Source organism: Prosopis cineraria, unplaced genomic scaffold (assembly GCF_029017545.1).
Source record: "Prosopis cineraria cultivar Desert tree isolate PC_DT_omini unplaced genomic scaffold, ASM2901754v1 PC3, whole genome shotgun sequence".
NCBI lineage: Eukaryota > Viridiplantae > Streptophyta > Magnoliopsida > Fabales > Fabaceae > Prosopis > Prosopis cineraria.
Genome location: NW_026555334.1, coordinates 46,389,288 through 46,415,836, shown reverse-complemented (window position 1 = coordinate 46,415,836; position 26,549 = coordinate 46,389,288). Strand labels below are relative to the sequence as shown.

At 36.1% G+C, this 26,549-nt stretch overlaps 4 protein-coding genes, 2 non-coding genes and 1 pseudogene across 6 annotated transcripts; 4 read left to right on the top strand and 3 right to left on the bottom strand.

The window, feature by feature from the left end:
• Positions 1-2,918: 2,918 nt before the first annotated feature.
• LOC129306444 (dormancy-associated protein homolog 3-like) lies at positions 2,919-4,675 on the top strand. The gene is made up of 3 exons (XM_054947058.1): positions 2,919-3,156; positions 3,561-3,698; positions 4,327-4,675. The coding sequence occupies exons 1-3, from the start codon at positions 3,042-3,044 to the stop codon at positions 4,428-4,430; spliced, it is 357 nt and encodes a 118-aa protein (XP_054803033.1). The 5' UTR covers positions 2,919-3,041; the 3' UTR covers positions 4,431-4,675.
• A 1,713-nt stretch (positions 4,676-6,388) lies between these two features.
• Positions 6,389-9,853, bottom strand: LOC129305765 (serine/threonine-protein phosphatase PP1). Its single transcript, XM_054945826.1, has 4 exons — positions 9,446-9,853; positions 8,052-8,611; positions 6,997-7,188; positions 6,389-6,891 (listed from the first exon to the last, which is right to left on the bottom strand). The coding sequence occupies exons 1-4, from the start codon at positions 9,639-9,641 to the stop codon at positions 6,874-6,876; spliced, it is 966 nt and encodes a 321-aa protein (XP_054801801.1). The 5' UTR covers positions 9,642-9,853; the 3' UTR covers positions 6,389-6,873.
• A 6,339-nt stretch (positions 9,854-16,192) lies between these two features.
• Positions 16,193-18,216, top strand: LOC129305766 (60S ribosomal protein L18-2-like; annotated as a pseudogene).
• Positions 16,551-16,646, top strand: LOC129307516 (small nucleolar RNA snoR69Y). The gene has a single exon (XR_008592409.1). It is a non-coding gene; the product is annotated as a small nucleolar RNA snoR69Y (small nucleolar RNA).
• LOC129307519 (small nucleolar RNA snoR53Y) lies at positions 17,048-17,126 on the top strand. Its single transcript, XR_008592411.1, has one exon. It is a non-coding gene; the product is annotated as a small nucleolar RNA snoR53Y (small nucleolar RNA).
• A 408-nt stretch (positions 18,217-18,624) lies between the features above and the next one.
• On the bottom strand, positions 18,625-20,867 carry LOC129305764 (putative pectinesterase/pectinesterase inhibitor 28). The gene is made up of 2 exons (XM_054945825.1): positions 20,781-20,867; positions 18,625-20,696 (listed from the first exon to the last, which is right to left on the bottom strand). Exon 2 carries the CDS (start codon positions 20,646-20,648, stop codon positions 18,834-18,836), a length of 1,815 nt encoding a protein of 604 aa, XP_054801800.1. The 5' UTR covers positions 20,649-20,696; positions 20,781-20,867; the 3' UTR covers positions 18,625-18,833.
• A 1,440-nt stretch (positions 20,868-22,307) lies between these two features.
• Positions 22,308-25,539, bottom strand: LOC129305031 (putative pectinesterase/pectinesterase inhibitor 22). Its single transcript, XM_054944932.1, has 2 exons — positions 23,315-25,539; positions 22,308-23,234 (listed from the first exon to the last, which is right to left on the bottom strand). The coding sequence occupies exons 1-2, from the start codon at positions 24,279-24,281 to the stop codon at positions 22,564-22,566; spliced, it is 1,638 nt and encodes a 545-aa protein (XP_054800907.1). The 5' UTR covers positions 24,282-25,539; the 3' UTR covers positions 22,308-22,563.
• Positions 25,540-26,549: the final 1,010 nt, after the last annotated feature.

The window sequence follows — 26,549 nt, the reverse complement described above, 5'->3', positions numbered from 1 at the left end:
CATGCATGTTTATAGATGGAATCCGAGGCACGTAGTTTTTATGCGTTTTGTTGGGTATGAAAATCACAATTTTTTAGAGACTCAAAATTGGGGGAAGATCATGTTAATATAGCTACATAAAATTAGAGGGATTGGAATATAGCAGGTGATTGAAAAAAAGAATTTCATTCTTTTATTAGTTATGCTGCAAAACTGGTAATTAATTTACCCTCAGAAAATATCTATCCGCGCGTGCTGGACAGGTTTCCATGAGAAATTGTATCCCCGTTTTCTGGGTTGTGAGTGCTTGTGACTGTGCATGGGGTTATTTTCTTTCAACATGCAGGATCTATTGTAAAACTTTATTTAACCTTTTCACCCAAGGAATAATTGACCTGGTATATGGAAATTTTTTGGAGGTGCATGAATTTGAGAGTAGTAGTTTTTCAACGTCAAAGTGGATCGATTCAAGCCGCCTCATTTACATTGGCTAGCAAGCACTATGGTGGCATTAAAGTGATTGTCACAGAGGATAGGGGGCTGGATACAGAATATCCTAGAAACGAGTAATTCATCAGATGATGGAACCAGTTTGTAACGCTATGGCTTAGAAATTATGGTACGAAACAAACATTTGACAAATGGTTATGAAAGTTGTTTTGAAGCAAGAAGTAAGTAGGAGTGATTGGATTTGAGAGTCGCCCAAAATCCAAACAAAATTCTAGAAAAGTCATCCAGAATGTGATTTCCACCATCTGAAGTCTGACGTTCGTCGTCTAGCTCCTCTCGTCTCTCACACTGAGTAATCCTGGCCGCCTACATTCGCCTCGCGCCTTTATTGAAAGAAATAAGAGAGACTGAAGATAGAAAGAAGGACAAGAAAGAAAGCGATTAGTTATATTGTGGTGAGGTGAGGTGACCTGCTTGATTGTCTCGTTCCCCAAGGAGGTCCTTCAACTGAAAGGGACTGGAGATAATCATGGAGCTCCGTTCCACCCCAATTCTATTTGATTTTATATGGCTTCAATAAATGAATCATGCGATCGGACATTGGTGCAATGGTTGAGCCCTCAAAGCCTCCTGAAAACCAAGTGTCAGTGGCACCAGGTTCGTATCCTTCTCCGCCCAAGATTCATCAACGGCCACGACAGAATTATCATCAGTACCCAAGATAACCGAGTATTTCTATTTGGTTCCTCATTCCGTTCCCATCAGCGCTGCGTATTTTATTTGTTTTCCCGTTTTGTCTCCATTTTCTAAGACACCGTGCATATATTGTCAATTTGACTCAGTTTCCGTTATTTTTAGACCCCACTTTCTGCCCTTCCATTAATATATCAATCTAAAAATTAATTTATTCAATATAACTCATTTTATATACATTTTTATTCTATTTAAAACCCAAATCATACAACTGCTTGCTCTCTTCTCAAATAATTTCAATATTTTTGTAATACGCACTGAATCCGATGGTGGCATAGAACTTAAAAGAGAGAAGACTCATTTAGGAAAATGCTCAAATTCAATTCTTTGATGATGAAGTACAAGGAATGAGGCTTTATTTATACTAATTCCTAAGGCCAAAATTTCAAACAATAACATTAAACTAAATAGGATTTTATACAATTTATAAAGGTAATGAGAATTCATGATGAGTTATGTAATTAAAGAAAGAGTTATTAAAATTCATGGAGAGGCATGTAATTGAATTTTTGAAATTTCATCAGATTTTTTCGTTTTGATAAAAAGTCCTTTTAAATTTTAGATTATTTATAAAGAACCCATTAGATTTTTAAATTTAGCAAAAAAAATTCATGCTCAACTTATTTAAATACTATTTTTTTTTCTTTTGATTAAGAAGAAATTATTGTTAAATTTTGAAGACTTGAAAATTCAAAATTTTCGACCAAAAAAAAAAAGAAAATTCAAAATTGCAATACAAGCGTCAAATTAAGAAGCATGGTTCAGGCGTGTAATAATGATAAAATCGAAGGGCTTATGCATCTGATTGGGAATAAAGTACGGGCATTGTATAGAGGCCACCAACAAAAAAAAAAAGGGCATGGTGGAAATAATGACTTGTTATTGCGTGATTTTCCCAGGCCCACACGAACAAGTAATGTCACGTGTCACCCCTCATCCTGGAATCTCCTAGTCCGCGGGGCCCATGTGTAAGCCAGAACCTTATCCCCTCAGCTTTCGCCTCGCCTTTCGTCCGTCTTCGCTGCTCGGCAAGGGGCTCATCCATGAAAATAAATCTGAGCCATTCAAATTCAATCGGATGGCCCATATTTTTTAATTTTAATTTATATTTATATTTATTAAAATAAAAATTTATAATTTTTTATAAATAGATTCATCATCAATTTAAATAATATTAATTTAATTTAAATAATTAAATTTAATATTATAATTTTTTAAATTGACTATTTACATGTATTTTGGATAATTCATATTTGATATCAAATGTTTATTTTAAAGTTTAAATTTAAAATTTTTATTTTTTATTTTAATGAATACAATATTCAAAAAATAAAATATATAATATTTTAATTATAAATTTTAAAAAATATTTTTAAAAAAATTATAAATTAAAAATTTTAAATTTAAACTATACAAAATACAACTGTGAAGTCAATGTATAATAATATAAAAAATTAATATTAAATTAAATATTATAAATTAAATATAAACTAGATTAATTAAAAAATTATTTACTAAAATTTGTTTATAATTTTTATAAATTTTTATTTTTAAAAATATTAAATTATTTATTTAAATTTAGATGATGTAGATTGCATCAGATAAGCACTACAGTGCGTTGTGCTCATCATGGTTCCCTTTCGCCTCCGATCCGATCGCCACGTTGTATATCCCTACTTTGATTCCTATCGACGGTTCCCGTCTCTCCTCATCCACATGACTTGTTCGATCTTTAATTCCTCCGCCCTCCATAAATTCCCCTCGCATGCATGCCACATCTCCAATCCAGATCCAAGTTCTGACACTGATCACTCGCGTGGTCTCTTCTCTTGGCTAGATCTGCTATACTATTCAACACCATGGGCCTTCTCGATCAATTGTGGGATGATACCGTCGCCGGCCCTCGGCCGGAGAACGGTCTCGGAAAGCTCCGAAAGCACAAGACCTTCAGTTTCCGAGCTGGATCCGGCAAGGGTATGCTAAAGCTTTTTCCTATCTTCAGCCGCCTCTGGATATTTTGACACATAATTTATACGAATCAATGACATCTGAATTTGAATCATGAATCACCGACGGAATCTTTCTTATACGTAACACCCCATATGCTTTTTAATTGCAGATCAAGTTGTGTCCAGGTCATTTTTACCGTCAAGAGCACTTTGTTAGCTCACTATAATTTTTGAAATGACCTATTGATCTAAATATTATAGAAGATTGGGAGATTGAGATCATAAACATCTCAGCAATCGTTCAAAGTTATATATATTTATATATGTATGTATGTATATGGAGCTCCTAACACCCGAAAAGGTCCTCAATATTTCTGTTTTCTTATAACTTCAGAAAAATTCTAACGAAAGGATCTGCCTTGTAATCAGAATCATACGACGAGGAATCGGTGGAGGAGGCGTTAAGAGTGACGCGTCGCATCATGATCGTAAAACCTCCAGGGTACCAGAGTGGATCGCCTCCAATTTCACCTGCTGATTCTACTCCACCGGTGTCTCCATCTTCGGGTAACGTCGCTATTTCCTGATTCTAATTCTAATTATGACTAAGATGTGTTATTAGACCTTGGATTAGCGGACGCCCATTGCCCAAGATTAATTATTCTCGTGTGAGGACAGTCTGGTCATTTTGAGACACCGTCCGTCTTGAGTGGATGATGATGGAACATGCATGTTAGGTGCATGAGGATGGTTACTTTTGTCTGTATTCCAGTCACTCGACGTGAAATGGACGTGTACAATGTGGTTATTCACGTACATATACGCATCTATTAATCAGAGTCAACTAGGGTAACTTCATACTTGTCTGAGGTTAATATTATATAAAATAACCAAATGCCTGCGGTATAGGGGTAAATCTGTACATATATATGACTCATCGTTACTCAAGCTTGCGAGTGAATCCATTCCAATTAAACGTAGCTTTCCAGTGTGAATCACGATGTCGGTACTGTTGGAACTTGGAAAAACCACATGCGTTTTCTGTTACAATTGCAAGTAGCACCGAATATAGAGGAAGCTAGATAACAAGATATGTGTTAAGCACATAGAATAAAGAAGTCTGTGTGTACTCTGTGTGTGTTTGTGTGTGTGTGTGTGTTTTGATGAATATATTTCTTTTATGTTAATTTATTAGGAGCAAAAGAGTCCTTCCGGTTTCGTAGAAGGTCGACATCAGATGCATACGAGAAGCCGAGCCAGAACAGATCATCAGGCACTTCTTCTCCTTTCGATGTCTGATACATTACGTACTGAGTCTCTTTCGTAGTTTTGTACCATCTTCTCTTTCGGTGCATATATATATATATATATATATGAATGCAAAAAATGTGCGTGGGTGCATGGGGGTGTATGTAATTAAGGGCATGATTGTATGTATGATCCAAATCTTTGTACATATAGATCCTCTTCAATGTTTCTCTCCGTTTTTCTTCTCCCTTTTCTGTAAGTTTTGTGGCTTGAATAAAAACCCACTTCTTCCTGTTTCTGTGGACCCTACTCTATTGTCAATGGTCTATATATGATAATGGGGAGCAAGAGAGAGTGGCTGAGCACGGACATGTTGAGAATTATTTGTCCTCGAGGAATGCTTCTGGGCCACTTGAAAAAGATTACAAAACAATGAAAGCATAATTAATGATTCTTAATTATTCAGTAAGTATACTTCGATGACCGGAATTCAGAACTCGTGCTTTAGTGGAGTGGCCACAAACGATTGCATTGTCTCCATGCATCTTGTTTTGTGAGGAAATTGATCTCGTTATACTTTCTCTCAAAATTCTCTCTTTATTATAAATATGATTTATATTTAAGTACAAAATTATCCCCTAACGTTAAAAAAAAAAAAACAAAAATTAACGACCCCAACTGGCTAGCTCCTGAAAACAGAGTATATGTTTTTGGTGCAGTGTAAAAAGGTGATTTTTTTAGCGCAACAATCCTCGATGCTATATCTTTACAGCCACATCGCTCGCAATTCAAACTCAGGAACGAGGGCCGGGTTCGAAGAGTTACTTGCTTACACTCGTTTTTATAAAAACTTGAGCTTAAAAAAATAATATGTTTATATAAAAATTGAGCTTTAAAATTCAATCTTAATAGGTTTTAAAAAATAAACTCAAGCTCAAGTGGTCCTTTGAACTCCTTAAAAAATAAAATATTTTTAATTTTTTAATTGAATTCAAATTTTAAAATATATATTTATATTTTAAAATTAAAATTTTTATGACTTATTTTTAATTTTTAAACATTATAATTTATATTTCTGAAGAAATATAAAATATTATAATTAAAAATTTTAATTTTAAAAAAAATAAAAACTAGTTTATAAGCTGACCCAGAACCATTTGAATAAGGGTTCAGTTTCAAAAAGTATCAGCTCGCCCGTGTCCCGACTTCACTTGTGAATTCGAGTTGGGCGGATTCCAGATGAAAATAATAAAGCATACAGTCAAGGTTTCTTTTGCATCTTCTTACTAATTGCTGATCAAATCTTAATTCGTCGGATCCCATTGTTTTGGCCGTTTCAGCCAGACGAGGTGCCACCTCATTACTAACTCCTCACTGTGTTGTGTTACAAAAGCCGGACTGGACCGATACATGCAAATGCCAAAAATGTATGTGCACTGAACAGTAATACACACGATTACTCTGTCTCTTCCTTTTCTTTTACGCGCTGAAACAGGCAGTTGCATCTCTCTCTCTCTCTCTCTCTCTCTCTCTCTCTCTCAAAATGGGCGAGGCAATTGCAGTTTACCAATGTCTTAAAATTCTAGCTCGTTTGCTTACTAGAAAGAAATAAAATATAGTGAATTAAAAAAATAATAAAAAATTAATAGGTTAACAGAGAGGAATAATTTAACTTATAAGATTAAAAATCATAATATATGAAATTTTTAAAAAATATTATAATTTTTATATTTATATTATATATTAATGAATTTTAACGTACTTATTATAAAAAGAATAGTAATTTAATTTATTTTTATCTTAATTTTTTTAATCCATTTTATTCCTTAATTTTCACATGACATCCCAACTTCCCCCAGATAGGAGTAATTGCAGCTTTCATATGGTTCTCAGCTCTCGGAGATGACACAAATAGTTTTCAAACCGTCTTCAGGTCTGTGAACTGGAGAAAGCAATCGAGAAATTCAGGATGCCGCACCGCCAGAGTTGAATATTGCACTGTACAGAAGTTAACCAAGTCCTTCTTTTTGTATTTTATTAACTAAATAAATACAACTATGGTGCAGCGATGCTGGTAAATGATAAGCGCCCCGCCCCACCAACCCCGAGGACTCCACCTGCATGAACGGACCACCATACCAATAGTAGGACTGCCGAGCAGTCATTAAATTAAATGACATTGAACTTCGACTTGTCTGCAAACATGACATCTCTTTTTGCACTCACAATATCACACTCTAATTTGCCCATAAAAACCCCTAAATCTATATGTGTATAAACTGTAACGCAAATATCTCTGTTCCTGCACACAAAAGAATGCCTGGGTGGTTCGGTTTGTCAAAGTCTTAAGAGCCATCACATAATTGGCAACCTTCGACTCATAAATGTTGAAGGCTCTCCTTTCCCAAAACTCATCAAATTGGAAGATGTTTCTACTTCACACAAGTTGAGTTTGCTGCGTTTCTGCTTGAACCCGAAAGCTTTGGCCCAATGACTACACCTTTCTAGGGGGCTGTTGAAAAAGACACAATTAGATACTGATTCACCAAAAACAAAAAATGTAAAATCATATACAAATTCAATCATTAAAACTGCTGATTGATTATGATATACATGCCTTCTTAAGATTCAATTTTGAGCCACTTCCGGATGCTCTAGCCGCGGGTTTCAGTATCTCGAAGGAACATACTAGAGATTCATCAACGCTCAACAATGCACCGGCATTATCAAACTCCCCGCCGTAGTTTGGAGCAGAAAAAATTGTAACTAAACTTCGTTTAGCAAAAAACTCATATCCATCCTCCACCACCTACAATAAAGATTTGTAGAGTAAAATGAGACCTTAATCAACAGAAGATCCGTATGCACAAGGAAAGTCGGCACATAAAAAATAAAATAAACGATGACATTAGAAATTCTTAGAGCCTGATTGTTTTCTATTTTTAAAAAATTATTTTTTTGTTTTTGTAAAGAGAAAAATTTAAAAATTTATTTGGATAAAAGTTTTTAATTTGTTTTTAAAACTGTTTTCATTTTCTGTTTTTAAAAACAAAAAAAAATAGCAACTACTTCAAGTTATTTTTGTTTTATTTTTCTTACTTTTAAAATATACTACATTTAATTATTAAAAATTATAATTACCTTGACTAATTTTTATTATTAATTACCATCATTAATTGCTTATAATTATCACTATTAATCCATTTTTTTAATTCTACAATTATTTTTTAATTGACATAGCCCAACGAAGTCTCATTTTTATTTTGTTTTGAAAAACAATTTTGAAAAATGCATTACAATACAGTTTTTAAAAACAATAATGAGAATAGAAATCAAATGTGTCCTTGAAGTCTGAATTTCAACTATTTATTTTCGCTTAACATGAGGGTTGATAAACTAATCACAATGGATGTCACTGAGATGAGCATAACTCTACAAAACATGTCAGGCAGCTTCATGAAGCCAGTGATTTTGGTAGGCTGAATAAACAGTTATTTCTGGAGAGGTCAGAATGCACAAAGGCTAGGAACGTAAGCATGAAAGCATGGAGAGTGTTGAACTTCGTTCATTAAAAAAAAAAAAAAGGATAAACTACCTTCAAAACAAGAACAAATGTAAATAATAGCGTAGTGTTCCTCGTTGAGTTCGCTCGTTAGAATAAAGGGAGTGTACCTGATGACCGCGGCAAATGAGGTCAAGGTCATTCTTATCCAAAAAGTCTCTGACAGCATCAGGCCCGAAAGTACATGACACACCCCGGTCACTTTCTGCCCAGCCCTCAATAGTGGGATCAGGATCAGACCAAAGCAGATCACAGAGGAATCCACTATCAGGAATTTCAGTAGGTCTTGTAATCTGCTTTATCTGATCCAAAGTATGCAATTCTGGAGAGAGACCGCCGTGCATGCAAAGTATTTTGCTATCAATAAGTGCAGCTACCGGCAAACAGTTAAAGCAGTCAGTAAATATCTTCCACAACCTAACATTGAACCTCCTTTTACATTCATCATAGAACCCATATATCCGGTTTATCTTAGCATCTTCATGGTTTCCTCTCAGGAGATGAATTTTGTCGGGATACCTTATTTTGTAGGCCAAAAGTAAACATATTGTCTCCAAGCTTTGCTTCCCTCTGTCAACGTAGTCACCCAGAAACAAGTAGTTTGCAGCAGGAGGATAACCGCCATACTCAAATAGCCTCAGTAAGTCTTGGTACTGTCCATGTATATCACCTGCAAGAGATGAATTCCTATTTTAGAATTCAGGAACAAGGAAAGAAGGTGAGAAGGATATTGAAATGCTTCCACTGCAGATTTTCCGCATCATATTGCAATTTCATCACGTAATCAAATCAATGAGCCATAAAGTCGTATAAGATTCCTTCTATTTAAGTAGGATAACAGGAGGTTTTTCAAGAAATGTACAATTTTTTTTTTCTTTTTTTTTTAAAGTTCATGAATCGTAAAGATGACCCTAGCAATACATAATCCAACTGAACTAGCATACAATTAAAACCTGAAATTCGAAGGGCTAGTTCCAAGTAAACATTTCTCTATTTCTTACTGCATTCTTCATTGATATACACTGGCATGTTAACATGGTGTTCTTGTGGCAAATTGATAAAAATTCTAAAAAGAAAAAATTTCAATTTCTCAACCCCCCTTCGCCGCTTTGTTTTTATTTATTCATTTATTTATTTTGTGGGGGGGGGGTCCATCATGTTCTGAATATGAACTGTTCATCCTCACCTGGTTAAAAGCAAAATTGATTTTTGTTCGCAATTGGAGAACCTAATTTTGTTCAGGCAAAGTAATTGAACGGCCCAACTTCCCCATGATTCAACTACGTTAACACGGACCCAAGTCTTAAGATGGCGATGGATCAAATCTATTTTAAGAAATTCTGAAACAGAGCTGAAAAAAAAAGAAATATGTCTATTTGATGAGCACGAGGAAGGGAAACGATTTGTTCGATCGGCCAGAATTTAGAACCATCGCATGATTAATTACAGCGCCGTAAACAGGATCGGCAATTGTAGTTAGAGGAAGAGGGGTGAAGAAACTAACCACAGATGCGGATTGGAGCACGGAGGTCGAGGAGATTAGGCTGGGAGAGGAAGATCTGGCGAGCGTTGACGCAGAGTAGACGGATCTCCGACTCAGAAAGCTGGACCTGCTTTCCGCCTTTACCTTCGAGCAGCCTACGAATAACATCGTCGAGGACGCCCTCGTCCATCATTCCCTCCATGGTCATCATCATCATCTTATCGGGGAAGGAAGGAAACAAGGTCTTCTGGGCGGACAAATATTGAAGCCAGAGTTGCGAAGGGAAGAAGACAAATAAAGCAAACAGAAACGTAGGGGCGATATTGGATAGAGGGACAAGTGCGCGTGTTGATACCAGATTTCAGGGTAGATGTTGAGGATTGTAAATCTGGTAGCTTTCTGGAGCGCCTTTTTTTTTTTTTTTTTTTTTGTAATTTTGTGAGAATGGCTGCAACTGCCAAGTAGACTCATGATAATAGGATTGATCCGGTTGAAACCTTCAAAGGCGGGCAGGGGACCAGTGGCGCCTGCTAGCTGGAGATGGTCCACGTGGAAGGAGGTGGTTGGTAGGGTCAAAATTGCGTTTGACGCGAGGATTACGAAACTTTCGAGTTTGGGCTTGCGGGAGGCCAGATCCAGATGAATGAACAATTCGGTTTTAGATTTGATTTTTGGGTACTCAGAAAAATATTTACATAATGCTTACCGACAAAATCTTCGTACCAGTAAAAAGAATTTGATCGAATAATCTGAGATTGAGACGCCACACTGGCACGTCACGGCGTTAGCTTTTCTTCATTTCTTCATTTTTTTTTTTACTTCTCATCTCAATTATTAAATTTATTTTTAAATAATTGAGATTTGATATTTTATAAAATTATTATTATAAAATATTAAATTTTAATCATTTAAAAATAGATTTAATAGTTAAGATAAAAAGTAAAGAGGAAATGGAGAGAAAAGGAAATGAAGAGTAGCCAATTCTGATACGCTACAAGTGCAATTACTAGATAAATTTTGTTTAATCAGAGGGGCAAGTATTAAAGATATGAAATTACAAATAGAATTAAAGAGAAAAGCTGACAAGGCATTTTGATGAATTGTTTGTGGAAGAGAGGGGACCGGTTGAGAAAAGCGCGTCTGTTGAAAAGGTCTAGCTCCAATTCTGGCTCCCCATCGTGACTCCTTGGCCCACCTCCCACCTATCCGTTCCATGTCATGGCGTCGCTTTTACTGTTGTTTTGGCCCACTCTTCTCTCCATTACTCCAAAAAAAAGAAGTAGCGGCAAACAATATACAGAGCAAGACAGGGGAAACCTCGATCAATAACCTTCAGCTCCTGGAGAAAAGGTGAAACAATAATTCCCCTCGACCTTGTGCGGAAATCTAACAAGGCAGTCAGTCTCCGAAATATTACCCCGTAAACATGACCTGAATAAATTTGCCAGACTCTATAACGATGCAATCTAACATCCTTGACCGTAGCTCTAAATTCTAAAGGGATACTTTCGCTTTTGACAGACGTCATAATATGTTCTGCCCAAAAAAAAAAAACAACAACAACAAAGGTTTGTATGTTAAGGTAATTTAAATTTAATTCAAATAAGTTCAACCTGAATTAAGTCTCACTAAATAAGCTTAGTCTATCCAAAGTATCAGCTTTGGTGCCAGCCCATTTAACTTTTTCTTCTTTTCTTTTTGATTTTTTTTAAATTATATATAAACAATGCATGTGAAAATTACATACAGCCTATTCACATTGTAGCATGATTATCTATATTAATAAAACACAAATATCAAAATACATCACAATAAAGATATAATTATGGATAAATTGGCCTACTGGCTAAAAAAAAATATTGTACCCAAAAAATATAGACCACTTTTTTGAAAAGTTAGGAGTGTAGTCAATTCACATTAATATATAAGAGATTTATTAAATATGAATTCAGTTGAGTTGGGTTTAACTCATTATTGTATAGGTTGAGAAAATCTTAACTCAACCTAGACAATGAGAATTAATGGATTAAATAAGCCAATTGGGGGCAATAGTTTGGCCCAAATCTAAACAAGCTTGAAAGATTTTAGCATTAGGTTTGAAATTTTATAATATTTTATTTACTCTTGTTTTATTTAGGAAGTTTGGATAAATCCAAAGAAATTCGAGCTAAGCCCTCAACCCAAAATGGGCTTAATCCAAATATCTAAATTTTTTTTATTATTGATAAAATAATATAAATATAAAATGGAAGTATAACATATAAATTTTTTAAAAAATAAAAGTGACATTATGCCAAAGATAAAAAAATAAAATAATATTTAAAAATTCAGGTATTTGAGGTAGCCTGAAAGCCTGAGAGGTTATAGTCGGGTTGGCCACAGATACTTTTTTATATGTTAGGACATTTTAAACTCAATCCAAATAAATTCAACTCAAATTGAGCTCGGCCTATCCCAATTATCATATTTAGGGCCAATCTATTTAACTTATTCTTGCTTTCTTTTTGAATTTTTTCTAAAAAATTGTACATAAACAATACATGTTAATATCACATACAACCTAAAGTTCACATTATAGCATGATTATCTATGTCAATAAAACACAATTATCATGAAATAATTATCAAAATACATCACAATCAATATATAACTATGGATGAATTGGTCCACTAGCCCAAAAAAAAAACATCTTATGCCCAAAAAATATAGACCAAATTTTTAAAAATTTAAAAGTATGGCTAATTGACATTAATATATAAGGGGCTTATCATTAAAAATTTATAAATGTTTGTCATTGATATACAATGGTATGTCATTAACAATTATAATAAACTGATCCCAATACAAAATATAATAAATATTGAATTATTTGCTTAATTTTATTATATAACATAGGTTATATCTGTAAAAGCTCTCATAATTAACCTTCATAAGTTACAATATACCTACCATAATTCCAAAATAAACTTGAATTTTGTTATGCCCGTCAAAGTTCACAAGTTCAAAATGAAAAGTGTGTTAAGAGTATGAATGATATTCGAACACAAGGGAAAAGAAGAAGCTGGATGCAATTTAGTAATTTGGGCTGAGTTTTTTTTTTTTTTTTTTCTTTGTTTTTGATTAAGTGGTGTTGTGAAGTTTGGCCTTTCTTCTTTCATATTGTAATTTTTAAAAATATGGGTTAAGCAAGCCAAACCATAATCCATGACCCATTCAATTCAAGGCTTAAATGGTATGAGTTAAAAACTCATTTTTTTTATTTGGGTCAAGTTTTTTGGCAAGCCAGTTGATCTATTTAAAAGGTTACACAGGCTAACTTAGAACTAGTAATTTAGGCCAAGCCTAAATTCGTTCGAAAAGTTTAGGCCAAGCTCAAAATTTTTTTATTTTTTGGGCCTATTTGAGCTGCCAGAATAAGCCCAAGGGAATTCTGGCTTGGCTCGAATAGCCAAATAAAAAAATAATTTTTTTAAAATATATAAAATATGATAAATATTAATTAATTTTTAAGTTTATTATCATTTTATAACAGGATACTATATATTTGAGTATATTAATATAGTTATTTTAAAAAAATTAAAAAAAGCTATATTTTCATATTTTTATTATTTTTAATTAATAAAATATCTCAAAATAATATTTAAAGTATATTTTAATATTAATTTTTATATTTTAAGACCCAAATTTTTAAAAAAATTTAAGTCCTATACATCATTTGAGTATAAAAAATAATTTTATATTTTTTATAAAATAAGATAATTAATTTTAAAGTAAAAATAAAATTAAAAATAGTTTTAAAAATAAAATTTGGGCATGTATGAATGCTCAACTCTACTAATAAATAAACATAATAAATAAAATAATATTCTTAAATAATTTCTTAGTTATTGTTCATGTTAGACTTGGTTAAAAATTAAGAATAAATTAGAATAAAAATTTTTTATATGTAAGGGTTAAACAATATAAAAAGTTAAAGAAAAATGATTAATATTTTACTCATAATTAAATAATTTTATTTTATATAATATAATGATGGCTATTTTTCTTATATTCATAAAAATAAAAAGTATAATTTACCTAAAAATTATTAAAAACTATGAACTAATCGAGATAATAATTTTAAGTCAGTAGCTTAACTGTGATTGAATTAAGATTAACTTAATTATAATTAAAATATATAAAATATTTATATATGACTATGATAAGAACAATATTTAAATAATTAATACGTTAATTTACAAGTAAAGGAAACATTCATAAATAAATTAGACATAATATAACAAAACAATAACAGAGCTACTTAAATATAAAGTTAATAAGTTATTATTTTATTTTATTTTTTAAATTTAAAATAATATTTTATGCTTAATAAAATTATTTAAAAATTAAAATTATTTAAAAAAAGATTTTTAAAAAGTTTTGAATATTCGGACCAGCTCGAATAAGCTCAGAACCTAGAGGTGTTAAGGTTGGGCTTGGCTGTATGGGCTTTTAAAAAAAAAAAAGACACTTCAAGCCCAATTCGAATAATTTCAACTCGAATTGAGGCCGACTCAAAAAAGCTCATCCTGCACGAATTACTAGCTCTAAGGCCAACTTGTATAACTCAACCTATATGCCCAACTCTACATTTGGTCACAGCCCTTGGTAATCAAATTTAATTGTGTCGATACAATCGTAGTGGACTTTGTGTTATTACTACAAAGAGGAGTGGGAAAGATGGAACAGAAAGGAATGTAATAGAGTATGTTTAAGAGCATAAAATGAAATGAGAATGAATGGTCATTAATGGAGTGAAATGGAGAGAAGTGGGATAGAGCAGAATGGAATAGAACATTTTATAGTTTGAGAGTTTCATTAGAGAAATCAATGATTTTATTTAATGATTATTTTAGAATAATTATAAAATTAACATGTTTGAAGCAGATATAATTATACTCTTCAATTTCAAGGCGAGAATAAGTAAAATAGTGGAGGTAAAAAGAATGGGTTAATTTTGTAATAATCTTATTTATATCGTGACATTCTATCTTTAATCCCCCAAATTGAAAAGTTATAAAAAAATAAGTTTAAGATAGCTAAGGATAACTTGAAAGATTATTTCAAACCATGAAACCATTTCACTCTTTTTTAAAAATTCTTCTAAATAACAGTATAATTATTTCTAGCTATCCCCTCCATTCCATTATGTCTCAAAAATAAACTTCCAAACACTACCTTAGATTACTCCCATAGTCTAGATAAATATGGAAATATTTGATTAAGGGAGCCAACGCAAAAAAGCATGTATAATTATTGGTTCTTATAATTTCATCAAGTTTTATTTTTAGTCTTGATATTTTCTTCCGTGTTTTTAATATTTATAGCTTTAAAAAGATTGATTAGCCTTTGTCTTTTATGTTCCTATAGTTTCAGTTTTTTTCATTATTTTCAGTTTATTTAAGAACTAAAAACAATGAAAAAAAACCTAAGGGACTAAAAATAAAACTCGATGAAACTATAGGGACAAAAGATTATGAGCTTGTTTGAAAATCTGTTTTGAGAATATTTTTCTATTCTCTAAAATAAGAGAATAAAAAAATTTATTCGGTAATGTGTTTTTAAAAAGTATTTTAGAGAATAAAAAAATAAAATATTGTTATGAAAAATAAAAAAATAAAAAAAACTTTTAAGTGTTATGGATTATTGTTCTGAAAAATAAAGGAGAATGAAAAAAATACATATTTTTATTATTTTTTATTCTCATAATATATTCTACAAAATATCAATTCTCAAAATAATAAAATAAAAACAATTTCAAATAACCCATATGTTCTCCTTAAAAAAAATTCTCAATAGACCATGAAATAACTGGATTCCGCACTTTAAGCAGCTTCCAGTTTATACTTTAAGTTCAATTGAGAGGAGTAGAGAATATCTCACACAAGATATTGGGTATATATATTTTTATACTAAACAATAAACGTGGGATGATTTGTACCGTGCAAATTAATTTACATTGTAGGCAGGCCCTTTTGGCACTGCAAACACTGAAATACAAATGAGGTTTGGCTCAGAATTCGTATTCAGTTGTTTAATAATTTAATCAAATCAAATAATATATAAAATTTTTACTCCTAAAACTATAACATGGAGGTGGATTCCATATTTTGCATCGAGTTAAGAAACATTTAGGTAAATTAGGTGCATCATATCATTTATAGTCTGTTTAAAACAACATGATATTTATATGACATTAAATATAAATTGATTCTGATATTAATGATAATAGAGAGAGAAAAAATAAAAAATTAAATATAAATTATGTTATAAAAATAAAATCAATTTAAAAAAATGTTACACAAGATTTTATTTAGATTAATTGAAGTATTTTAATTCAACAGACCATAAATGATATGGAATACTTAATCTACTTAAGTATTTCTTGTACCGAAGCTGCCACACCAAATTTAGAATTATTATATTATATATATACATAAAATATAGAATGTAGAACTTTACAAATTAGTAATGCATGATTGATATTTTTATATTATATAAAAATAAGATAAAAGTTATATTATATTACATTCTTCTTAAAGGGAAGTCTAAATTGATTTTGTATATCCATGTCAAGATTTTTTAAAATAAAAGGGGACGAAATATGATTTTTTTTTTTTTAAATATGACCACGATATATATAATTAGACCAGTCGTCATGTGCGATCCACATCCAAAAAGAAAGATCCGGCCCATGATCGGCCTTAAAAAATAGTCGAAGCCCCAAATTTCCTTCTGAGCGTGAGCGTGAAGGGCCGAGGGACGTCGTCGGCTCGGCAACAATGGTTCGTTCTCCCGCACCCTAGCTTTCTGAGTGCTCGTCTTTCTCCTGTATGTGCCTGCCGTGAATATATTTTTCTTTTTTTCTATTTGTGCACAGGGGATCGATCTTAAAGCCGGCGGGAAGAGCAAGAAGACCAAAAGAACGGCACCCAAGTCCAGTGATATCAACCTCAAGCTCCTTGTTAAGGTTCATATCATACTCCTTATCGTTTGTATATTTTCATTTGCTCACGGAAACCATTAGTAAATTTCTTCCTGGCATAAGCAGTTGGCTCACGGTTTGATGCTTGTATTGCTGTATACTCTTCCGATGATGATAAATGTGAACCCAGCTCATTATGAGACATTCACCATTTGAAAGTCTGGGAATAGTTTTATCCACATTTATCTGAGCCTGAAGCACCTTTCTCTCTCGACAACAACTTTCGTTTTCGTTTCTTATTTACTTAGTAAGTAACAAATTTCGACCAACCATGCTAGAAACGCACTGCCATCTGTTCAAATGAAACCTTGCTAATCTTTGCAGGAGGCGTAGAAATGCATTCTATAAATCAAAATGTGAAGATGTAACAATTTTAATTCGAATCAGGGCAATCTGGTTAAATAATTTGCAGCGCTATGGTTGGGAAATCTAAATTCTTTTTCGTTAATTTGCCTTATATACTGCTCGACTCAACCATTAATGACATCAGCGTTAAATATAGGGCAGCTTCTTTCCCTTCTTGTAAGCTTTGTTTTGATTCAGTTTTATATTGAGTTTTATTGTGATGATGCCAATTTTATGCTTGCCTAGGAGAAAAGGTTCCCGATGATGTTTAAAAACCATGCTAATGCTGATAACATATGATTGATCATACTAATTTGTATCGCTGAGGGAGCCATTAATTCATCTCATTATTATGCTTCAATTCTCAATTTTAAATTTTGTAAAAAATTGGGTGTTAATTTACAGTAATGTCACGAAGAATTTCTTCGAGTAAAATTTTTTCTCTTCTGTCTGTAGCTACTCGTATGTGAAAGTGCTGTTGAAAATCCTTATATACCTTGAAATAGTCTGATTAGATGTTACATGATCAGCTTTATCGCTTTCTAGAGCGGAGAACTGAAAGCAGTTTCAATGCTGTCATACTCAAGCGTCTTTTCATGAGCAAAGTCAACAAGGCTCCCCTTTCTTTGTCGAGATTGATAAAGTTCATGAAGGGGAAGGTTTGTTCTTCTATATCTGAGTTTCGGTAATCTTTAAGATTGGTGTTTGACTATTTTTGTGTCCATTAACGCGCTTCTGAAATCTCTGTGTGTAGGCAGATAAGATGCAGTTTTGGTGGGGACTATGACTGATGATGTGCGAGTTTATGAAGCTCCCCCTTTGAAAGTTGCTGCACTCCGGTTTACAGAGACAGCACGTGCAAGGATAGAGAGAAGGCTGGCGGCGAGTGCTTGACTTTTGATCAGCTGGCTCTTGGGTCTTCTCTGGGACAGAACACGGTAGGTGTGTGGTGTGTGATGTGTATGGGATTGCTGAGGAAATAGTCTTTTGAACTGTTAACATTTTATTTTTAACTCCTTGAAATAGGTCCTTCTTAGAGGCCCCAAGAATTCTGGTGAGGCTGTGAAGCATTTTGGTCCTGCTCCTGGTGTGCCACACAGCCACAGCAAGCCTTATGTGCGATCAAAGGGAAGGAAGTTTGAGCGTGCTAGCGGAAGGAGGAACAGTAAAGGATTTAGGGTTTAAGTGCAAGTTCGATACACTAGCCCCATTTTTTTCCAGCTGTTTTAATACTTCGAGAACAAAATTTTTTTGCCAGAGCTGAAGACAATTCATAGTATTCATGTTTGGATATACTTTTATGCCTTGATATTTCTATTTTCTTTTTGCCAATTCAATAGATGTTTTTGCTGTGTTTGGGAAGGTTGCCCTTTAACTCGCCCCTAATGCAATATTGATGGTCATAGTTTTATGATTACGATAATGTGAAATCTGCTTCGAACCTCTCTTCTCCGTTTTTAGGTGGTGACAAGTGCTTTTCGAATACAGCCGAAATGATTTGATTGTGGGTGCATTGGTTGAGCACCAACCCCGGTTTACTTACTTGTATATATTTTTTTAAAAAGGACTCCCAAGTATAAAGCTATCAAATAATAACTTGTTTATCTTATAGGTAAAGTATAACGTTATATCGCCCGCGTCTTTGTTTGAGAGAAGATGTGCTACCGTTGTTATAGGTAAACGTTAAAAATTGAAATGATCGTATTAAGTGTGAAAACCCATAAATATCCACGTGGAAAGAAAGAAGCAAATACAATGTTACCATGAAACTAGCATATAGATTAGAATTGGAATGGGGATGAAACTCGAGGTTTGGACTGGGGAGCAGAACTAAAGAGAAGAGGCTATTTGACATTTGAGTGAGGGAAAAAACAAGTAGGTACAGCATTAATTAAATGTCGTGTAGTGTACGTAGGGCAAGAGTCAGTACGTACACATCAAAAAATGAAGAAAGAAAAGGAAAAAGGTAAAGAAACTAAAGAAGCACCTAGAGATTAATTAGTGAGCACCCTCCTAAAGAATAATGAAATGAACAGCAGTTCATTGAGAGGAGATCTTCTGAGGACTAAATGGAGGGGAGGACATTGTGGTGGGATTGTAAGGAATCCTGGTTTCCCTGATCCAGTAATCAGACTTGAAGTACCTTAAGGGTGTGAAATCTAGAGCATGTTGTGCCGTGAGATTCTTGATGCCGTTCCACTTGACTCGATGGCTTTTTTTGGCACCAGGCCCCGTGTTATTGAACTCGCCATACCAGCATGTCTTGTAGGATGTGGAGTTAGCGTCCCACTTGAGAAACCCTTCCGGATCAATCAAGTCATCTATGAAGGTTTCCATTATGATGGTCCTTGAGAAGTTCTTCCATGGGCGTGCTAAGTACGCCTTGTTCTCAAACCTCACTTTATAGAACTTGGGGTCCGACACTATGGACCCTCCCTGGATCACCAGCGCTGACGGTTGATGCCTCTCCTTCCTCCCTTGCGCCGTCACTATGCATTGCTGGTTCTCATTTGGCTTTCTCACCACGAACGTGCAATTTTGCATCACAACGGCGGCGTCCCCGAAGATGAAGTCTATGGTGCCGGTGATAACGCAGTCCCTATAGAATTGACGCATGGTGTGAGCATACAGCGTGTCCTGGTACCCATCCAATTGGCACCTGTAGAATATGGAAAAGTCGGCTTGAACCCTCAATGCCACCGCCTGGTGTCCGTCAGGACCGGCCGAGTTCTCGAACCCCATGTTGATGGCGATGAAGTGGTCCCCTTCTATCGACACCGTGCAGGTGTTGTAGGTGCCGATGCCATCAGCGAAGTTCTTATTGCCGGTGATGCGGGTCTTGTTGCCACCATCCCCCACGAACACCACGTACGTCATGTCCTTCTCCACCTCCACGTACTCTTTGTACACCCCTTCCTTGATGTAGATCACGAACGGCTTCTTGTTCTTCTTCGGCACGTGCTTCAACGCATCTTTGATTTTCTTGTATTTCCCACTCCCGTCTTGAGCTACTACCACGTCGGGCTTCAGCTTGCTTTTATGGTCGCTCGTCAGTAGTCTCCGGGCAGCAGGATTTTCATCAACCCACACGGGGAACTCGAAGTCACCATCGGGTCTCGCGCCGTCCTCGTTTGCACCCACCTCGCCGTGATGATCTTCGTTACCATCCTCCTGATCATTAAGCAGACGCCTTCCTTGTTTTGTGATGTGCAGATTGGACAAAGCTTCGGCCATGTCGTTGACGATGGCGAGGCCATTGCTGCTCATGTGCATGGAGGCAGTGAGTGCCTGCTTCATCTTCTGACCGGCGTTGCTCTTGGCATCCTCGAACCCTTCTATGCATGTTTCTTGGTAAGTGATAGCCCCGCTCAGCCACACTTTGAGGTTCATGAGAATCTTGTCCAGGTTGTAGAAATCAAAGGTCTCAAAGGTGTTGAGCGATTTCTTAAACTCGCCGATGGAAAGTTCCATGAGATGCTTGCAGGTCTGGAGGGCCTCTTGGGCCCGGGGATCCTTCTCTGCCTCGTGCAAGGTATCGGACTCTCGGAGGCTCTTCTCAATCTTCTTGATGGTGACGTTGAAGGCCTTCATGATGAGGTCTTTGGGGTCCGTGGAGTTGCCAGCCTCAGCCTCTAGGCTCTCTTCACATTCTCTCTTATAGTCGGTGGGGGCGCACAGGCTCTGCACTGCTTTTACTTTGTTAGACACGGTCTTGTCTGAAGCCTTGTCTTCCTCGTCAGAATCTGTCTGCTTCCACGTCACGCCAACCGTCACGGCCACCACCATGCCCACCAGTAAGATGGAAGAGATGCCGATGATGGCTATTCTCCTTTTGTTCTGTCCATCCCCGGACATTTTCGATGTATTAAGCAGCTCCTCCCAGCAGGTTTAAAGGCCACCTTCCTATAAAAATATAACAATAATAATCATGATTAGACATCAAAGAAGTATTATCTGAAAATTAACACTTGTTTAAATGGTGCGTACTATCTAGCCAGGAAAATGAGAAAAGGAGCCGCCCAAGCTGTGGAGGCGGTGGTACGTAATCGTCTGAGAACACCCTCTAAAGTGCTGGGTTTTGAGGTTTCCTCGGCTCCAAACTAGGACATATTTATAAAGCAAACAAGGGTTGAAATTTGAGTTTGGATATGGGAGGTGCGAAAATGCTGGGGGACGGATGAAAATTAAAGGCAGTGATCAGTTTCTAATCATGAATATAAGATGGAATGCTTTACCTTATTTGACGGCTATTCATCGTGTCTGTTGTCGCCACTTGTGTGTATCTCGGCTCATGCACACCACCCCATCAGGTGATATTTAGTTTCTGCCTTTCCTTTTTAAAACAACGACGCATAGATATTCAGCCCCTCAAGTTTATTTATTCAAGGGCAAGTGTCTGTGTTTTGGTTAATCAATGTAATTGAACTAAGCATCCAATGGGAGTCCGGGGTAGATGTTCCAATCCTAGAGTCTTGAAACCCTTTGAAAGCTAGCGCTTCGCATGGCCACGTGATTCATGTTTGATTAATTATTTGCTCCCGCTCTATTGTTTATGAAAACAAATCGTAAAGCTTCTATATGCTGTTGGCAGAAGATAAACCTCTTGCTCGTGATTGCTTTCATAATAAAGAAAACCAGACAAGTCAACCTAACAGTTTTTATCCAAACACATACAACACGTCTTTGCTCTGTGCTTCTAATATGTATATAGACATAGACATACATACATATATACATTGTGGTTATACAAGACAAGAACTATAGCATGTTTCTTCATGGCTAAAATGTTGTTTAGAAAATCCATAGATATAATTGAAGGGTGGCGAGCCGTGTGTAGTCTCGGAAGAGGATCAACGCTCGACAAAGTGTAGTTGACTAGTTTCCAACTAAAATTGTGCTGAGTTCTAAGTCAAGTGTAATTTTTAGCATCAGTTTCGTGCAAATTCTGGCTTGTTTTTGACTGGGAAATGAAGGTACTTAGATCTTATTACGAAAAACCAAAGTGCACGGAGTTTGCATTTTTGTCTTTTGATATAGAAAGAGGGAACTAGGCCCTGAACATCAAATAACTTGATACTTGAAGGGTATTGACATCCCATATTACTATAAATTCAAAATTCAACAGAGCCTCCAAGTGCCCTGAGGCACAACCTAGAAAAGCACATTTTGAACAAAGGCAATCCTTGGTAAGACGGTCAGCAACACGATTAACCTCTCTTGGGATATGTTTGAACTTTAAGTGCTAATTTCTCTCGAGAGCTTCTAATCTTTGTCAAAACTGAACTACCAGATTTTCCCCTATTCTTAAAATCATGAATCATGTCAGAATTTGCTTAATTTTAGCCCGATATGTACCAAACCCTATGGGCTATCGTTGGCGACTTTCTTTGCTCTATCATCAATCAAATCGCATCTTTCAGGGCCTTCCTCTACATCCCCCACCCTCAAACTCTTTCGAGATTCTATTTTTAAAAAAAGTTATATATATATATATATATAAAATAAATATGACATTGAATTACAAAAATCACATAGTCATCGAATTTTATTATAAAATTTGAATAAAATTTCAACCTAGACTTTTTTTAATATTGACATCACATCTCAAGCCACTCAAAAATAATATAAAAAGAGGGCCGATAATTCTAGAGAATCAAAGCACCATTGACTATACTAAATAGAATAATATGATCATCCTCCACTCCAATGATGTAATTATTGGACGTGGCATATATTGGCAATAAGGAGTAGGCACCAAGAATGGTAGTACTTAATTGGTCAAGCCAGCGGTGAACCTAATACCCGTGGCGGGCAACCATGAATCGCCATGAAGGAAGTGCTGAACGGTGAAATAGTTGGCGGTGGCGGCATCTTTAATAATGTGAAAACCAGGCCAGTTGGCCCTTCTGGCAAGCGACGAACCAGGTCCATAGTTCTTATACTCCCCGTACCACAGGGTGCCGAGGGCAAAGTTGCCAGCCCACTCGAGCCACCCTCTAGGTTGCACGAGCCCACTCATGTACGTGTTCATGTACACCGTCCTGGAGTACTGCTTCCACGGCCTACCTAAATAGGTGGGTTGAGTGGCGAGAATGAAGCTGTCTTGTATTATGAACCCAGTGCTTTGGTGTGGGCTTTTTCTGCCCTGAGCCGTTATCGTGACCTTCTGCAATGGGATTGGCACTCTTGTGTATAACTTGCAGTTTTGCAGCACCGCGGCTCCGTTGCCGAATATGAAGTCTATGGTGCCATAGATTTCGCACTCACGATAGAATTGCCTGAGGGAGTGCGCATACAACGTGTCTTGGTGACCTTCTATACTACACCTGTAGAACGCTGATTGGTCCGAGTCCACCCGCAGAGCCACTGCCTGATGATTTTCTGGCCCTGCCGTGTTTCGAAATGTCATGTCCCTTGCTATAAATCCCTTCCCCGATACAGCTGCCAATTTCAACATTATCGGCCAATCAGAAATTAAATCACGTACGGGACAAGTCAATAGGTTGTATATAATTACTTACCAACGGTGGCAGTTCGAAAGGTGGTCCATCCTTGCATGAAATTGCGGTTTCCTGTGACGATGGTCTTGCCGATGCCTTCTCCTACGAACATGATGTTGGTCTTCTTCCTCTTCATATCCACGTTCTCTTTATAAATGCCCTTTTTCACGTAAATAATATACCTCCGGTTGCTCTGGCTTGGAGCCGCATCAACAGCTTCTGCAATGGAACGGTAATGGCCGCTCCCATCCAGCGCCACCACAGCGTCGGCATGCACCCCTTGTGGCCTAGATTTCAGCAACTCTTGATCACCCTCTGTCATCCACTTTGGAAATTGCTCCGAGCTCTGATCACTCGCCAGCCTAGTTTTATTAGCCGGAGGCCTGAAGGGTAAGCTATGCAATTGGGTGTACAGAGCCAAAACGTTACTTATTAGCTGCGTGACTTGTGTCAAGCTTCCACTGATGTAACCCTGAAGACGCCTGTCGGTGCCTTCGAAGCCCTCGAGACAGGTGTCTTGGTTGCCGAGCGCTGCACTCAGCCAGGCTTGAAGGTCGGCATCATAGTCAACGGTTTTATCGCCTACATGAATTCTCCTCATCTCGCCTAGCGACCAGGCCAGCTCCGACACAGAGAAATCAAGGAGTTCCTTGCAATCTTCGATGGCTACTTGCTCGCGGTAGCTGATGGAGAAAGTGCTGAACTTGGAGATCTTGTCAATGGCACCCATGGCTTCGTTGAGAGTGGCTCGGAGTGCGGCAGTTACAACTGAAGACGGGGTTGGAGGCCCATGCTTGACAATGTCGTTTTGGATATTGGCGAGGCACGTGTTGTGGTCTTCAACGTCCATGCAGACCTGGGCAATCATGGCATGCAAGTCTAGCTGGTTTCTGGTGTCTGAGGGGATTTCGTCTAAGAAAGCATCAATTTTCATGAGGGAAGGTAAAAGGATGAGAATGAAAAGGAAATAATGAAGGGGCTGGGCCATGCTGGAGATGTGGCAGAAAGGCAGTGATCATATGTTCAAGGGAAGGCCTTTCCATGAGACTTTTATACACGAGGGAAGAATATGGGATTGTTTGCCGCCAAAGCAAGTTATGGTCTTTTCTTCTGGGTTTAACATTCCAGCACGTCCCTTTGGCCTTTTCACAGCCTCAAGTTATTCTAATGCTTTCCTTTTGCGGAGGGCATGCTCTGATTCTGCTCTGCCCCGGTTATGCACTCTCCTCTCCTCACTGTCCATATCAATCTCTCTCTGCTTGCTAGCTGCTCTCGATTGGCTTCGAAACCCATTCCACGTCCAGGAATTCACCAACATTAAACTATTTCTAGTTACTAGTTTAACTCCGTTAACGGTAATTTCTTGTCCTTCACAGATTTTTTTAAGGGCATCGGACACGTTATTTTGTAAAGCAAAATATTGGGGACAATATTGCCGCCAAGCGCATTTCATGCACGAGTTGGAGACAAGCAGAATATTGAACTTCTTGGAATCACAGGTGGTCCAATCCAACGACAGACAGCGTATTAAAAATGTATTTGCAAATTTAATATATATATATATATATATATACATATATTATTCCAAAAAGCTGCATGTCAGGATAAAGGTTCCTCATGGTTAAATATTCTGCTCTTTTGCGATCGGTAAATATATACACCAAAGCTTCTCACAAGAACACACATTATCACTTATCAGTGACTTGAGCGAACGCATGCCAGGCCACATGTTTGGCATTGACCTTTGGCACGGGTTAAGAATGTCCAGAGAACAAATTCAATAAGTATATATATTATATTCTCTCCGACTTATCGTTTAGGAGGCCAACACGATGCCGTTGGAAACTTAGAATTTAATAGCGTGAATCTGACAGAAACTTCACTTATACCTACCTTCCATGGACATCCTAGCTATGTACGAAAATTAGAGCCACAATATGAAGTCGTGGTCTAATTCACGTAATTTTAATCCTAAGAGGCCAAATGAGCATCCACAGGCAGTGGAGCAAATATGAATTCTGCTAAATAAAATATAGAGAATTCATATTTGCTCCCCTGCCTGAGTATGCCCAATCAGCCCTTACCTAATTACTACGTACTTTTTTCGTTTGGCATCTTTTCTCCAGTCTCTGTAAATACTCCGCATTTTTTTTTTTATATGCTTACCATTTGCAGTTTTACAAACTTTATTCCCAATTTTGATTTTAAAATCTTTTTTATTTTGTCTCTCATGTTGCAAATATATCTAATATAATTCTCTTTTTCCGTTAGTAAGTTGACGTGCAATTTACTAACAAGAGAATTATTTAAATTAGATGCATCATAAAACATGACAGACCAAAATAAATGATAAAAAATGTTTGTGAAAGGTCAGCTCGAATAAACCTGATAATAAGCTTAGGTCCAAAATAAACCATTTAAGTCCACTGAATTCATCATCAGGCCCATTTCTACTGGGGTTTAAAATTTCCAATATTGATAGACTCTCATGGGCTAGATGTCCAGACAAAGAAGAAGGAGAGAAAGAAAGAAAGAAAAAGCACTGTGTAGTCTCCTAGCGAGGGGCTATGCGTGTTTGCAGCATTTGAAGGCAAATAGCAAGGTCACGAGCTTTAGGTGAATTTGGTATACATAAACTCTTCCGTGAGGAATGTGCTGTCCTCCACCTATCGCGGCCATGCTAATGAGCCTTCAATATTATAATATCTCCAACCACGCATTTTATATTGGATTTTATAAAAAATCATGCATCTATACGTTAATTTACAACCATGATACTACGAGGAGGAGCAGTCATACTAACGTACCTTCGTATGCCCAGATAATCAATGCAACGAACGTGGTGGCTATGGTTCGTGCAATGCTCTGGAATAATTGTGTGATAATAACAATATACTGCTCTATTTGCAATATTCGTGAATTTAGTGCTCTGTTAGTGGTTCTATATATATGCACACTGAGATGAGATACGGTCCGATCATATTGATATTATGACGACATTTGTTCTTTTGAGCATGTATACCATGTCAACATGAGGCCTCCACATGACCACATCTTTGTTCCTGGGGAATCCCCTCCCACGATTTGTATTGATTTCTTAATTTTGTTCAAAAATCGATGACCTTTATTCGATCATTTTGCTGATTTTATGTTACTAACTCAGCCGTGTTAACTTTGAAATTGTTGTGTTTTAACGGCACAATGAAGAACGTATACAGTACAGAGGGGATAAAATGATGCGCTGGCACAAACGTGG